General features: G+C 43.7%; 1 protein-coding gene across 1 annotated transcript in view; it reads left to right on the top strand.

The window, feature by feature from the left end:
* spon1a (spondin 1a) overlaps positions 1 to 14,363 on the top strand; it is a 71,126-nt gene that overhangs the window by 7,493 nt on the left and 49,270 nt on the right. The window contains exons 4-6 of the mRNA XM_071907085.1: positions 6,278 to 6,351; positions 6,825 to 6,947; positions 10,957 to 11,105. Of these exons, the coding sequence (XP_071763186.1) occupies positions 6,278 to 6,351; positions 6,825 to 6,947; positions 10,957 to 11,105 (346 nt within the window). The remainder of the gene's footprint in view (positions 1 to 6,277; positions 6,352 to 6,824; positions 6,948 to 10,956; positions 11,106 to 14,363) is intronic.

The following is a 14,363-nucleotide window of genomic DNA, read 5'->3' as shown; positions in this document are numbered from 1 at the left end:
ATGGGGACTTTAATGATTAAAAGCCCATCAGGACTAAAGGAGCCAAATGAAAGGATGTTTTGATATTTTATGTTGGCTGAGTTGGTCTTTGTACCAAGTGAACTGTAATTCATTAGATGTTAAGAGAGTTTCAGTAATACGGAGAGCTGCACCTGTCTGCAACTACCTTCTTAAACAATTTAGCAAGGCTTGCATTTTGCACCAATTAGGAAAGCTCATTTTGTGTCAGTCTAGTTGGTAAGATGGATTATTGGGGGATGGTCATGGAAATCATGGACTTTGCTTATAAATCGTATAGTCATCTCAAATTTAAAGTCAATTTGTTTTGGCTTTTTATATATCATTGAAAGTTTTGTAAAACACAGATTTTGCAAAACGCTGATTTTGTTAAACACAGATTTTGCCACCAAGATACATTTTTCATAAATCACATCTTTGACTTGGATTTGATTACGGGTGCAAAATGTATGCGTAAGAGATACACAAGCTCCCATGCGAGGTTGAGGTAGTAGGAATGTTTTTGGCGTTTGCTTTTATTTAATGCTGTCATCCATACCCTGTATATGAGTTTTAAATGTACTGTATATGTATAGTGTTATATTCCTCTGGGATTTTTCAGCTGCATTACTCACATGTATCAAATCTACATGTACATGTTCTCTATTTTATTACATCCCTTCCCCCAGCCTACTCAAAGTCATACACAGCATGTCTTATCAACATTTCATACAGACTTGGTTTCATAAACTATTCATTACATCTATTAGTTCTATGGCTGAGTGACACTAATCAATTCTGCTGTTGTGTGTCCTCTGGGCTTGCTTGGATACAGAAGAGTAGTCATATGTTTGGCTGAAGACAGATCATGGCAGAAATCCACTTATTAATCCAGTGCTGTGGGGAAATCATGTATGAGAGTAGAGGATGTAGCAGGATACTGAGGTCTGACTTACAAGGCCTTCTGATCACTGCATTATTTGTTAAGTGTTTGGTTCGCCTGTCGCTTTCCCTCCTGTGTGGCTTACATCTTCCCCTCCGCTGTTCTTATGTGTGTAGGGGCGTAAAAAAGCTTGCATTTCTTATTAATGCGTGTTATTATGTGACTGCCAAAGTGAGTGATGAGATTTCCTTTCCTCTGTCTCTACTCTCACTTTCTCTTGTGCTTTTCCCGCTTGACTATCTTCGTAGCTTGCCCTCTTACTAACCTCTGCCCTCTCTCCCTCTCTCTCTCTCTCTCTCTCTCCCTCTCTCATTACTGATAACCACCACTTAAAATGAGTAAATCTAGATTTTAAATGATCCACCCTAAACTATTTTACTCATATTTCCTGCTCCTTCATATTCTCTCTCTCTCTCTCTCTCTCTCTCTCTCTCTCTCTCTTTCTTTTCTCCCACCCTTCTCTCTCTCTCTCTTTATCTCTCCCCTCTTTGTTTTCATCCTCCATCATCATGGTGTTGTCATAGTTTTCTCACAGCAGGTCATGCTGTACGGCACATCTGCTCTCTTCTCTCCGCTAGGATGATGGGAGAAAATGTATTCAGTAAAAGCACATGGAGAGAGAAAAGTTGGGGGGGGGGGGGGGGGGGGGGTGTGTGTGTGAGAGAGTGCGTATAGCTTAGAGTTGAAAGTGGTAGAGATGCGGCTTTAATACACACGCACAGCTGATGGGGTGTGGATTTAGTAGACAGGTGGAGGGAGAGAGGAAGAAGCTCACAGTTCAAACGAAACGCCTCTGAAAATCAGGATTACAGGCTGACACCGGGTATTTCTCATTGTTCTGCCCCCTACCTGGTAATAATAATGATGACGAGGACGTGCCTCTGCACTTCGACATAGACAAAGTGTTAATAAAGTCTCATTGATTGGAGCGGGACGGCTCCTTCCACAAGCCAAGGGACCCTTTGTACTGCAGGACAGCTATTCAGAGGGAGAGAGACTTTGGTACATTATGACTGTGTTATCACAAAGCCCATGCAAGCGCAGAAATATGGACACACACACACACACACGCCCAGAAACAAACAACATAAAATGTGAAATGATTGCTAATATTGTAGGTTTGCTCAGAGAGGACAATTTCATTACCGCTACAGGCCGGGCAATGTTTGTTTTTAATTCCATTTCATCTCCCAGAGGAGCTCTGTCACTGCCTGTCTGTCTGCCTGCCTATAAAATATCATGGTTATTTAAAAAAACCAACATCTGGCCACGAAATTAGAAGTGTGCATGTGTGTGGCTTGTGTGTGTGTGTGTGTGTGTGTGTGTGTGTGTGTCTGTGTGTGTGTGTGTTTCTCTTACAAAGCTCCTCTGACTCATATGTTGTCCTGGGAGTCCTGCTCCTCCCTCATGGTTTGCTACAGTATAATTGACGAGCAGTCGCTGTCTTCTTTAGGATGGAAAGACTGAGTTTGGCGGTTTGGTTCTGGCTGAGGTTGGTCGGTGATGACGGGGTCAGGCTGGATGCACACGCTGAGCTCTGAACTCAGAGCACTGAAGTTGGAAGGTTTTACCATCAAATCTATATTCTACGGTGCCCAAAGATAGGCGAGCGGTTAAGTCCCCCGCCCCGCAACCTAGGATCAAATCGCACAACAGCTTTCTCTAATGTCTCTCTCCTGCTGCTTTCCCACTCTTTCAATGAAAATACTAAGAGGTGATAGAACTGCCCACTATCCTTTTAAAAAAATCTATATTCCGTGGACACATGAATGTTTAACATCGTTTACTGGACACTGCAGCACTGACCTTTGCACTACTTAATATTGGTTGCTTGTAATGTGGGCGATTTAGAAATGTAAGCGTATTCTACTGCTGCAGTGGCTGGGAGTGTCTCCAAGTATGAGTGTCCCCTTAAATGCCCTAAAATGTAAAATTTTAAATTGTAAAGGTAAATCTGCCCATCTCTGTTGGATGAATTTCTATCCAGAGTGTGCTTTAGGCAATATCAGATCTAGCCTACCGAGCACGACGGGAGCACGGCGAGGACTCACAAGGAGGGATTCGGCTGGTCTTTACACCCAACTGTGTTCTGGTCAAACCTTGAGCTTTATGTTAAATTGGTCTGAAAATAATTGGTTTCCATTGTGCTCATCAGGGGGAGCTCAGCGATATAATCAAACATGACCTGCAATTGTCCGATTACAAAAAGCGAGACTCTAATCAGGGGCTATTCTCACGACTGAATCCACGTTGTCGGCTGCATCACAGCTGCTTCCCAGGTCCGGGGGAATATTGCATCAGAATATAACCCAAATATTGCAGGCACCATTGAACTTGCCACTATCTTTTATCTTTCCATTTGTAGAAGGGAAGCAATTTATTTGTCATCTCCTTCTGGCGTGTGATATGGAGGGCAGTGCAATGTGTTTCTGATGGGCTGTCTGAGTGAGACAGTGTATCGGTGATCAGATGAATGTCACAACCGCATGCAGCTGTCAGAACCAGTTTATCTCCTCGGACACATTGACAGGTCAGATTACAGACTTCAAGAGGACACCATTGCCAAGCAGTCCCACAGTAATTAAATGTGAAATAATTTGCTTTTGTACAATGGTTAAATATATTATTTGTCTTTGTGTAATTTATTGTAATCTCTGGTTTGAGTGGAAGGAGATAGAACAAATTGAGAATTCATTTTGTCCTTTTACACAACCACTGAACATGCAAATGGAAAACATAGAAAGACATAAAATCTCTCTCTTCCTCTTGCCCTCTCTCTCTCTCTCTCTCTCTCTCTCTCTCTCTCTCTCTCTCTCTCTCTGTCTCTCTCTCTCTCTCTGTCTCTTTCTCTCTCTCTTCCTGTTTCACACACACATGCACACACACACACACACACACACACACACGCGCGCGCGCACATCAGAGCGCTTTTGGGGTGATTGGGATCGGTGGTGTGGAGCCGGCAAAGTGAGTCAGGCCTTAATAGCATCTCATTGATAGAATTTAAATTGGATGTTAAATAAGCATTACTCTGCCTGATTGTCTGGCCAGCCCAGGAAAGTGGGCAAGCAGTGAGGCAGTGTGTGCTCCTCTCTCTCAGGGAGATATGTGAAATTGGGGTGAGATTGAATTAAAGCGTGAACAATTAGAGATGTGCTGGTGGTGTCTCTTACCTCGACTAGTTTCATCCACATCTCTCTGAGAGGCACTGCCTGCTCCCTACTCTCACGTATCTCCATCATATCCCGCTTCTCAGTGTGCAGGATATGACCTGCCATGGCCATCCCTCTGTGAAATGGAAGATTTGCAGTGATTACCTCTTGTTTCTTCCATTTTGTGAAGGGCTGATCTTTCGCTCTCCGTCTTTCGTTCACTTCCTCTCTCTCTCTCTGTCTCTTTCTCACACACTGCTTACATTAAAAGAATAAATGATGCATAGAGAAAAGACGGTGTTGTGTTAATAGGGGTCTATTGCTGTCATTCACTGTTACTATGGTTTAACGTCTCTCTGGCCTGTGTGACCAAGTCTGTAAAAATACCAGTCACCCAACCACTAGATCATCAAACATAATGGATCTGAAAGCTGCTTGGAAAGGCAGGCAGGAGAGATGCACAGGAGGGGGGTCCACTTGCAGAGCGGCTTTGAATCATATCAGAATTGATTTAGTATAATGTCATCCGGTAAAGCTGGGAAATAAGTGAAAATGAGGTATACTGCATTTGTGGGTTTGGGAGAAATCCAGAATAAAATCTTTATTCTTCTACACACAGAAACATAAATGTGCCAACTGGAACTGAAAATGGTTCTTCGGAGTGATGCCATAGAAGAACCATTTCTGGTTCCACAAAGAACCATTTCTGCACTCCTTTGCTTAGACACCTGCATTGTGTTTTTGTTTAATTGCTTTTTGTATATGTTCATTTTTAATTGCACAATATATATAGGCTAGTAGGTAGTGAACGACCTACCCCCGGACCATGCAGGGGTTTGGTTATTTTCCAAATTTATGCCATCATCCACCATCCAATAACTCCAATAAGAATTAAGAACCTTATTGATTTAATATCCCAAAGAACCATATGAAGAATATGAACCATCCACCAACCATCCACTAAATAAAGTGGTTCTTTAGTAGGTGGTGGTTCTTCGTGAAACCACACAGCCTTTTAAAGAACCAGTGAAGAGCCATTATTTTTCTGTGTGTAGTTTAGTGTACATCTTCTTTCCTCCAATGTCTCTGTGCTTGTCTTTCTTGCTGTGAGGGACTGGGATCAGCTCAGCACAGCTCCGCTCAGCTTCAGCTCAGCCTGCTACTCCAGAACAAATGGTATCTAAACAGTCCAGCTGGACCGGGCCCACCTGGATCAGACCTCAGCCCGGCATCTCCATCCCAGCACCTCGGTGTTCGCTTTTATCTCCATGGAAACCTTCCTTTGGCCATGGCTGGTGTAAAAGACGGGCTGTTTGTGAGGAAGTTAGGTGCCTGGAGGCTTGTTTTCTGTTGTTGTTTTCTCAAGTCTGCTGGCCTCTGAAAGGAGTTTGTTTGTGGCTGATTTACATGTCAAGGCCCCTCTCAGACCTGTGTTCCCCGCTACCCAGAGGATCAAGCCTCTTAGACAGCTCTATCTAGAGAAGCTCCCTCCTGCCAGGCCTCTCGTTTTGGGAAACTTCACTGTTGGCCCGTCAATCAGTCTTATCCGTGACACAGTGCATAGCCTGCCTCTTGCCTTCCGCGCTGTATAGTGTGTATGTGTGTATTTTTCTCATAAAGTGCCTTGGGGACTTGCTCAGTGCAAAGAAAGTACTCTCTTCCCTGGGAAACTACTTTCTTATCCTTTTCTTTCTCTCTCTCTCTCTTTTTATTTTTTTTTTTAGCTCTGCAACCTCTCATTTCCTTCCTATGATTCTCTCCTGCTAAGTATATGTCTTTATGCTAATAAGTGCTTTTTTGTGCTCTTTGTAAGAGCTGTTGAATCCCTCGGTCTGAAAGAGCGCCTGATTTAGCGATTTCCCTGTGGGCTCTGATACCTGCTCTTAGGGGTCTTCTGAAAGCACAGGAAGATGTTTATGAATAACCCAACACCTGCTCCACCTTCCACAATCCCGTTTGCTCTCTATCAGCTTTTAAAAAATATGATTTTCCATTTCTGCTTGTCTTCAAAACCCCACATGTTCTCCAAAAACATCTCCTCTCCCATGTTTGTTAATCTTTCTTCTCCTGTTGTGACATTCAGTCTTTCCTTTGCCCCTCACTTCTACATTTGCAATTGCTGCTGCCCTCAACAGTCTCTCCTCTCTTCTCACCACCTCCATCTTTCTTTGTTCTCTCTGTGTAGGGCAAGCATTGTGCAGAAGAGGATCATCTATTTCCAGGATGAAGGCTCACTCACCAAGCGAATGTGTGAGAAAGGTAGGCTTCTATTATTAACACAGAATACATAATATACCATGAATTTGCCATTCCCTCCATCTCCCTGCTGGTATCCTATTTTGCCTCCCACTGATTGTCTCTTTCTTGTCTTTCCTCTTTTACTCTAGCTTCTTTTCGTTCTTGATTTTGATGCAGGGACATCATCTTTGCGGTTGTGCTGTGGCATGTGAATGATCGTAAATGAGTGCGACCCCCTAGCTGTGCATGACATTGGATACCACACTGAGCAACAGATCAAAAGAGCTGTTCTACACTTCCTCCCCTTTCCTCCTGCCCTCCCTCCCTCTCCCGTTTCCCTTTAACCACCCATCACCGTAACATGTAGCTGGGCCCAGCACTCACCTGCAACTTACACTAATGAGCAGTCTTTCCATGTTTCTCCTCTGTATCTATCTCGCTATATCTCTTTTTCACGCCTCTCTCCCCCCCCTCCGTTTCTGTTTGGTGTACAGAGTCTCTGTATGGCGAGACGACAGAAAAGCCTGTGCTCGACTGCTGCGCCTGTGGAACAGCCAAGTACAGAGTCACCTTCTATGGGAACTGGTCAGAGAAGATTCATCCCAAAGACTACCCCCGTAAGCACAACCTGCTCTCCTCTTCTTTCACTTCACCTCAGCCGTATCACGCATTTGATCTCGATTATAGCACCGTAGCCTCAAACGCTACCCAGGATGTGTTTCCCACATGTGGGTGGTGAGTTGCTACGCTTGGGTGTGATGTGTATATAACCTTGAGCCTGACTCTCAGGGTGTGAATGGAGTTTGGGATTACACTGGCTCTCCTCTCTAAATCGAGCTCTCGCTGGTCAGATCAATATACTGATTAGAGCGGAGTAAGATAAACCCACAGATCGAGAGGAGCCCTAATTTACTGGCTTATGGGAGGGAGTGGTTGATGTGACTCACTCTCACACACATACACACAAACACACAGCTCAAAGATAGATCAACTTAAAAGAAGATCGGGCGAGCTGCATGGTTACTGTTTCCATTCCGACTCTTAGGAAACCACACTTGGATTTCTCCTTGCCGAAGTACCAACACAAAGTCATATCCTAGGTAACCGGCCATTAGCTATCATATTAAACGCTGAGTAGCCTATTATAACACAATACTGATCACTGACTAATCAGCACATGCTAATCTGTCCTTATTTGAGTTTGTGTTTTCATGACGCTCACCAGTCAAAACCTGATGGAAGTGTTGCTAAGTAAGCTTACTTCGCAACGGCCATTATAGCAACGAAGGAGTTGAAGTGTCTGCTCCTCTGTAGCAAGCAGCAGTTTGGCATCATTTGCTATTTAGCCTGAGATATGCCACTATGTCACATGTCATCCTTCTATTTTTACTAGATGTCCTTCAACCAGAGGGATGGAGCATTCGACCACTGTGGCGACACACATTCTGAGACCAGAAGGTCACTATAAAACAGGCCAACAGGATTTTTTTTTTACTGCCGACATGATAACCTTGACAGTTCTATTTTCTTCCTCCCTCATGTCCCCATTGTAAGTCATGCAGCACAGCATGGCTATTCACCCCAAGAGATAGCAGCCCTCTCGGACAGAGGGGATATGTAGCGAGAGAAAATGGTGTGGTTGGTAACACAATTTAGTTAATGAGAGAGGGAGGGAGGGAGAGAGAGAGAGAGAGAGAGCGAGAGAGAGAGAGAGAGAGAGAGAGAGAGAGAGAGAGAAACATCTCTTTATTGACCAAATAAAGGCGTGCCCAGTCACAGCCAATTTCCTCTTAATTACATAAGGCAAGCAGTACATTGAAGTCAAGGCTGAAAACATACACAACAAAACAAAAGCAAAGAAAACAAAGCAAAACAAAAGGAACAAAGACTAATAAAAAACAAAAAGCTGTAAGTCACCTTCCATCTCCTGTCTGCTTAGCCTAGCATGCCTGCAAAATGCAACTCCTTCCCCCTGACAATACATAAAGCTGTTTTGTAAGCCCATATGTTCACAAACACAAGACCTCTCATTGCGTTGTAGTAGGCAAAATCCACTTTTATCCGAGCTCTAACAAGATTCTTAAACACCTCAACTATATCCTGACTTTGGCCTGATTCCACCATGTGTTTCCTACTCATAAAATGGCCATTGACCTAGGAGAAAGTTAATCAACTGACATTTTTTTCTTTTGCTTATTTTGCTTTGTCATGACATTCTCTGTTCATTTACAGACATCTGAATAAGCAGGGAATACGCAGAGGATCAAATAAACAGAAAAGAGGCCTTTGACAGTCCGTAAAACAGCTCTATGAGTCTCTATGAGTGGACAAAAAGCACAGACTGCTCACACTGGGATTCATTCACAGCTATTACACCATGTAAAAATCTCAAATCTCCATTGCACGTCACCTGCCCACATCGTTGCCCAACTCATCTTGGTTCAATTCCCTGACCATGCAGCAAAGCCCAGTCCTCTGTCAAGCCTCCTCCCTCTGTACTTCTCCAACAGCTGTACAGCAGACCTTGTTGACCTGGGCCCTGTAAAGCAGGTCCTGTCATTTGTAGCAGCCCTCCCCGTGCGGTGAGGGAGGCCGAAGGTGCCAGTCTCCATATTCTAAACAGACCCCTGTGAAATGGTGGCAGGTCTTTAAAAGAACACTTTGCAGCTATCAGCACAAACCCTGTCACTGCTGTCCACCTTCCCTCCCCCTGCACCATAGAGAAACTTCTGGACAAACAGGAGATGGAAGGCAGCCACCCTTACTGACCAGAGGAGATTGGCGCCCAGTGATACCCACCTCAGAAAAAGTCAACTAATGCTGCCTGAACCTTAGCCAAAAGTCCTGATGATGCATCTAAAAATGCAAACTGCAGCCATAGTGCTGAAGCTATCAAATTATTGGCAGTGTGAGTGTGCCCGCCAGGGTCAGGAACTTACAAAAAGAAATATTGGCACCACGCAACCAACAGTAGAAGAAAATGCCCGCTCCACACAAATAAAAAAAAAATCAGCAACCAAGGGGTGGAAGGTGAACTTGTTGGGGGCAGAGTTGGGGAAACGACACCCCACGACATCCCTTATACCCGACACCTTAAAGGATGCACATAAAACACCATTAACATTCAGAAGTCCTCAAATGTCCACAAAGAGTGCCTTAATCATAGCAATCACTTCAGTGCTGAAACCAAATGCTTTGAGAGTGTTCAAATTCCTTTTCCCTGTCTACTGAGATGAGACTAGTGTCAAACTCATTCCACCTAGAGATGCCCAAAACAACTCAAATCAAGTCTAGGTTATCCATAATGGACCTGCTGGGAACACAGTGGGACTGAAGCGTGTCTAACCTGCCCTATCACTTCCTTCGGCTTGTTTTCCAATGCTTTAGAGAGGATCTTATGCTCTAGTGCACAACAGGGACACAGGCCTCCTGCTATTGATCTCCAGCAGATCTCCCATTCTGGCCAGCAGGGTGAGGACCGCCCTCCTGCAACACAACAGTAGCAACACTCCAGCCAGACTATCATTGAGATTGTCTGGATGCCCCAAAATAACTTGTAAACCTTCCATACCAGGTGTACAGAGAAAATGGAGGCTCAAGCCTTGCTTTAGCTTCTGCCGTCACCCGTGATGGACTATCATAGATACTGCCACTACTGCATCCTCCATATGCTCACAGGTCTAGAGCTCCGAATAGAAGTCCCTTATGTCACTTGGGCACATAAGCCCTTGGCCTGTACCTGAGAGAGAGAGAGAGGGGGGGGAGAGAGAGAGAGAGAGAGAGAGAGAGAGAGAGAGAGAGAGGTGAGAGAGAGAGAGAGAGAGAGAGAGAGAGAGAGAGAGAGAGAGAGAGAGAGAGAGAGAGAATATGAAGGAGCAGCAGAAAATATGAGTAAAATAGTTAAGGGTGGATCATTTAAAATCTAGATTTACTTATTTTTTAAGTGGTGGTTATCAGTAATCTTAGATTAAATTAAATTAGACTGCAGCCCAGTCTAAAAATGATTGATTGCACTGGTATACCCACCCTTCACTCCGTAGGCGTGTCATGAATTGCAAAAGGAAATGATATGAGAGGAATGAATTGAGGTGCTACCTAGACTGGTCAGATAGAGCCTCCCTTCACTGAACAAAGACTTTCGTATAGTCTGTAGAACTGCCTGGGGTAGGAGGAGATTGTGGGATGTGACACCGCAATAAAGGAGGAAATTATAGTCATAGACGTTTGGAAGGTAGTGGAAACAAGGCATTGCAAGTTTCTTCATGTAGTTCAAAACTCTGGCTGATATTTCCTGCCTGATTGTTCTAATATAGACCTGCTCAGAGAACTGTAGTGAGGCTCATGTGGATTAAAATCAATGAGAGCAAAACACAATTAGTGTTAATGAGTGAAGAAAGTAATTAATGAGGCAACAAAACATTCAATGGGACATTCAGTAAATCATTGATTTTCAGACATAACAAAACTCTGTTTAAAGGACCTCGTATGCAAAAGCGTCATAGCTGAGATGATCTTTATCCTCATTCTTACAAGAGAAGAATGGATAGTCTTACTGCTAGAATGCATCTGGGAAACAGTTCAGGTGTTTCCAACTGAATGGCATGTTTTGTTGTCTAACCTCACCAGGTCGGGCTAATCACTGGTCAGCCATCATTGGAGCGTCCCACTCTAGGAACTATGTGCTGTGGGAGTACGGTGGCTTCTCCAGCGAAGGGGTTAAACAGGTGGCTGAGCTGGGCTCCCCGGTCAAAATGGAGGAGGAGATCAGACAGAAGGTAAGATTCACCAGCAATGGAAGATAACTGAGACACAACACTGTAGAATAGAATGGAACAGAATGAAATAGAGAACAGAAAAAGAATACATTTTAAACACAGCAATATGTATGCATTTTTGAAAGATATGCAGTCTATGAGTATTTGTCAAATGCAAGATTTTTATTGATAAAAAGTTAAGCCTCCCCTTTTTGCTCTCTGGGAATTTTCTACCTCAACTGGGATTGGAAAGATATGAGCTGCATATCACTGCAGCTCATATCTTAGAGGATGTTCCAATGTGTGCACACCTGAGTTCAATATGGGATGAACTGCTTTGACACTTGGTGTCCAGATTGATCAGTGCTTTCAAGCGTCTATCCTTTTCTTAGCTTGCCTCTACATGCACATTTACCAATACGCAGGATCTGATATAACCATCTCTTGGATGTTAAAGGAAAAGAGGGTTGGGTGGAGTTAGCAAGTGGGCACCTTCCATCACAGGTGTTTCATTGAATTAGGCTCATTATACCTCCAGCAGGCTCAACAGTAAATTCTGGCATACCAGCTCAACACTGATCAAACCGATACTCTTCTACACTCCCCTGACATTGCACCCACAGTTAGGCTTAAGCATACCCCACAACATGTAACCCAATCATTAACTTCACCATAAACAACAACAACAACAACAACAACAACAGTAGGCTGGGATGATGGCAGCAATGACATGGCTGGCCCTGCTGGCTTGAAATAGCCCACTCAGCAATTTCAGAAACCTATTTGCACCAACAATCAGATACTGATGAGATGGCTGACCCCGGTGGCTTGAAACAGCCCAACAGTTCAGAAACCAATTAGTAGCAATCATTGTCTAAAGAGATGAACTACCCTGCTGGCTTGAAGTGGCTCACTCAACAATTTAGAAACCAAACTGTATCAGAAAATAACAGACTAAACTATGTAAAATGGTTATACCAGGAGCTGACTACCCACCTTTGCTACCATAGCTATGCCATCATATGATACATAAACTCCTATTTTAGTTATGAGATGGATTTCCTTATTACTATGTCAAATGGTGTCCTTTCCTTTCTAGCCAGAGCCACTGGCTGCACAATTTTAACACATTTTATGAAGTGAGCAGTATTACTTTTAGCTTGTCAATGATTTTTTGTTAACACAAGTATAATTTAAACCAAAACCATGAAGTAATTATTTCATTTCATAAATGGTTTCATTTCTTCTCAACTACAATTTTCTGTGAGAATGATATTTTGTTCCTGAAAAATTACAATGTGTAATAATGACACCACCGACAGGATATTCAGGAGGTGACATCTGTTGGAAATGGCTGTTACTTCTAGAGTTCTGTCCACTCAATTAATAATTGTGATTTGAAATGAGGTTCAGTTACGTCTTCCCTTACTGCGCTCAAGGGAAATATCCTTTAGTCTCACTTTCAAACTGCCTTTCACATCCTTCACCTTACTTTCACACATTATATCTTTTCCATATTCCGTGTCTTTCACAACTTGGGGCCACTTCTCATGCCCCGTCTCTTTCCCAGGCCTCTCCTTCTCTCTCTTTTCTTCCACAAATAGCATGGTATATCTTTCTTCTCTCCTCCTTCTCCATGGCTGTCTCTATCAGTCTTAAAATAACCAGTGCTGGCAGAGCAGATGGTCCTGCAGAGTGCTTATTGTTGGCTAATATTGAAGACCTGGAGTCACAGCAGATAATGAGAGCATAGTGTGAGCGCTGGGGTCTCTGCGTCACTGCTGCCTTCTTACTGCTATTACTGCACACTCCTTACCGTATTATTCTTATCGCTGGGACTGGATCAACTGCATCTCCTCTAATCTTAGAGGTGAGATTGACCTTAAAATAACTAACTTAGGTGTACTGAAAATATCCATTCCATAAGTATTCTTTATTGTGACTGTGTTTACAGTGTACAATGTCTCTATTATCTCTCCAGCACCTGTACATATGGTTATCCAGAGATTACACTACAATTTGAACCAAAAGGACCATACATCTGCTCTCAATAGGTGCCGAGAATTGCATCATTTCGATTCTACAGTAGGCTATATAGTCCTGTTCATGTCAGCGAGCAGAACTGGATGATTAGAGTGCCGTGGCTCAGGCTGTGGTTGTTGAGAACGACTGCTCGATAGTGAAGTGGGATTGGCTGACACATGAACCCAGGGTGATGATTACACAGACGATCAATATGAACCTTGATTGGCCTGCTGGTAACCAAGCTGCTATTATTCATTGCCTGAAAAAAGGTCCATCAACCCTTTTCTGCAATTTTCTGTACATGGCTTAAGCAGTGCCCTGTGTGTGTGTGTGTGTGTGTGTGTGTGTGTGTGTGTGTGTGCGTGCGTGTGCGTGCGTGTGTGTGTGAAATTGTTTGGACATGTGTGTTTGTGTGTGGACGCATGCATGAATGCGTACTGTACGTATGTGTACACAATCTCATGATCCCTCACAAGACAGGCTGACCTTCATATATGCTGTTATATCCAGGAACTAAAACATACCTTTTTTTTTCTTGCCTTAAGCGACTACCGCAGGCTTTCATTGCATCCACTTTCATACAACTCCTACTGTACAACACACAGAGTCTCTCCTTGCCCTTGAGGTATGCGAGCCGCTGTGTGAAGGAGCCTCCCTCTTTTGAGCAGTGGAGCGCTTCTTGGTAAATGCTGACACAAACAGAAAGCTGATTCGCTTTTGTGTCAGGTGGGGCGTCAGGGGGAGCAACTAGCGATGAATGCAAAATTGATATTCATAGCCAGGCTCGATTCCAGCCAAGGGGTGCACTGATCTTATAGTGTTCATACAAAGTTTCATTTGCAGAGCCAAGCAGGCATGCAGACCATACAAACACACGCACGTATGCACACACACACACACACACACACACACGCACACGCACACGCACACACGCGCGCACAGTCCTCCTTATCCCGCTCACGTCAATGCAGAGTGTGATGGCTTTATTTTCCATCTGAGTTTGTCACCCTTTGAGAGCAGGGACAAGGGTGTGCTGTGCCATCTGTCTTGCTGTTGCCACTCATCAGATGTCTGGTGGAAAACTCTTTACACGGGTCTGTCTCCTGGGAACTGAAACAGCTTTAGAGTTGGAGCCGAAAGATTTAAAACCTCATTGTTCAAACCTCAGGATAACATACAACAGTGCTTATATTTTGTGTGTTCTTTCGATTTCGTTTGCATTAAAAGTAGGAGTGAAGATGTGACATGCACGCT

This window comes from Centroberyx gerrardi, chromosome 1 (genome assembly GCF_048128805.1).
Source record: "Centroberyx gerrardi isolate f3 chromosome 1, fCenGer3.hap1.cur.20231027, whole genome shotgun sequence".
Taxonomy (NCBI): Eukaryota; Metazoa; Chordata; class Actinopteri; order Beryciformes; family Berycidae; genus Centroberyx; species Centroberyx gerrardi.
The sequence above is the reverse complement of the archived record's forward strand: the minus strand, read 5'-3'. Positions and strand labels throughout refer to the sequence as shown.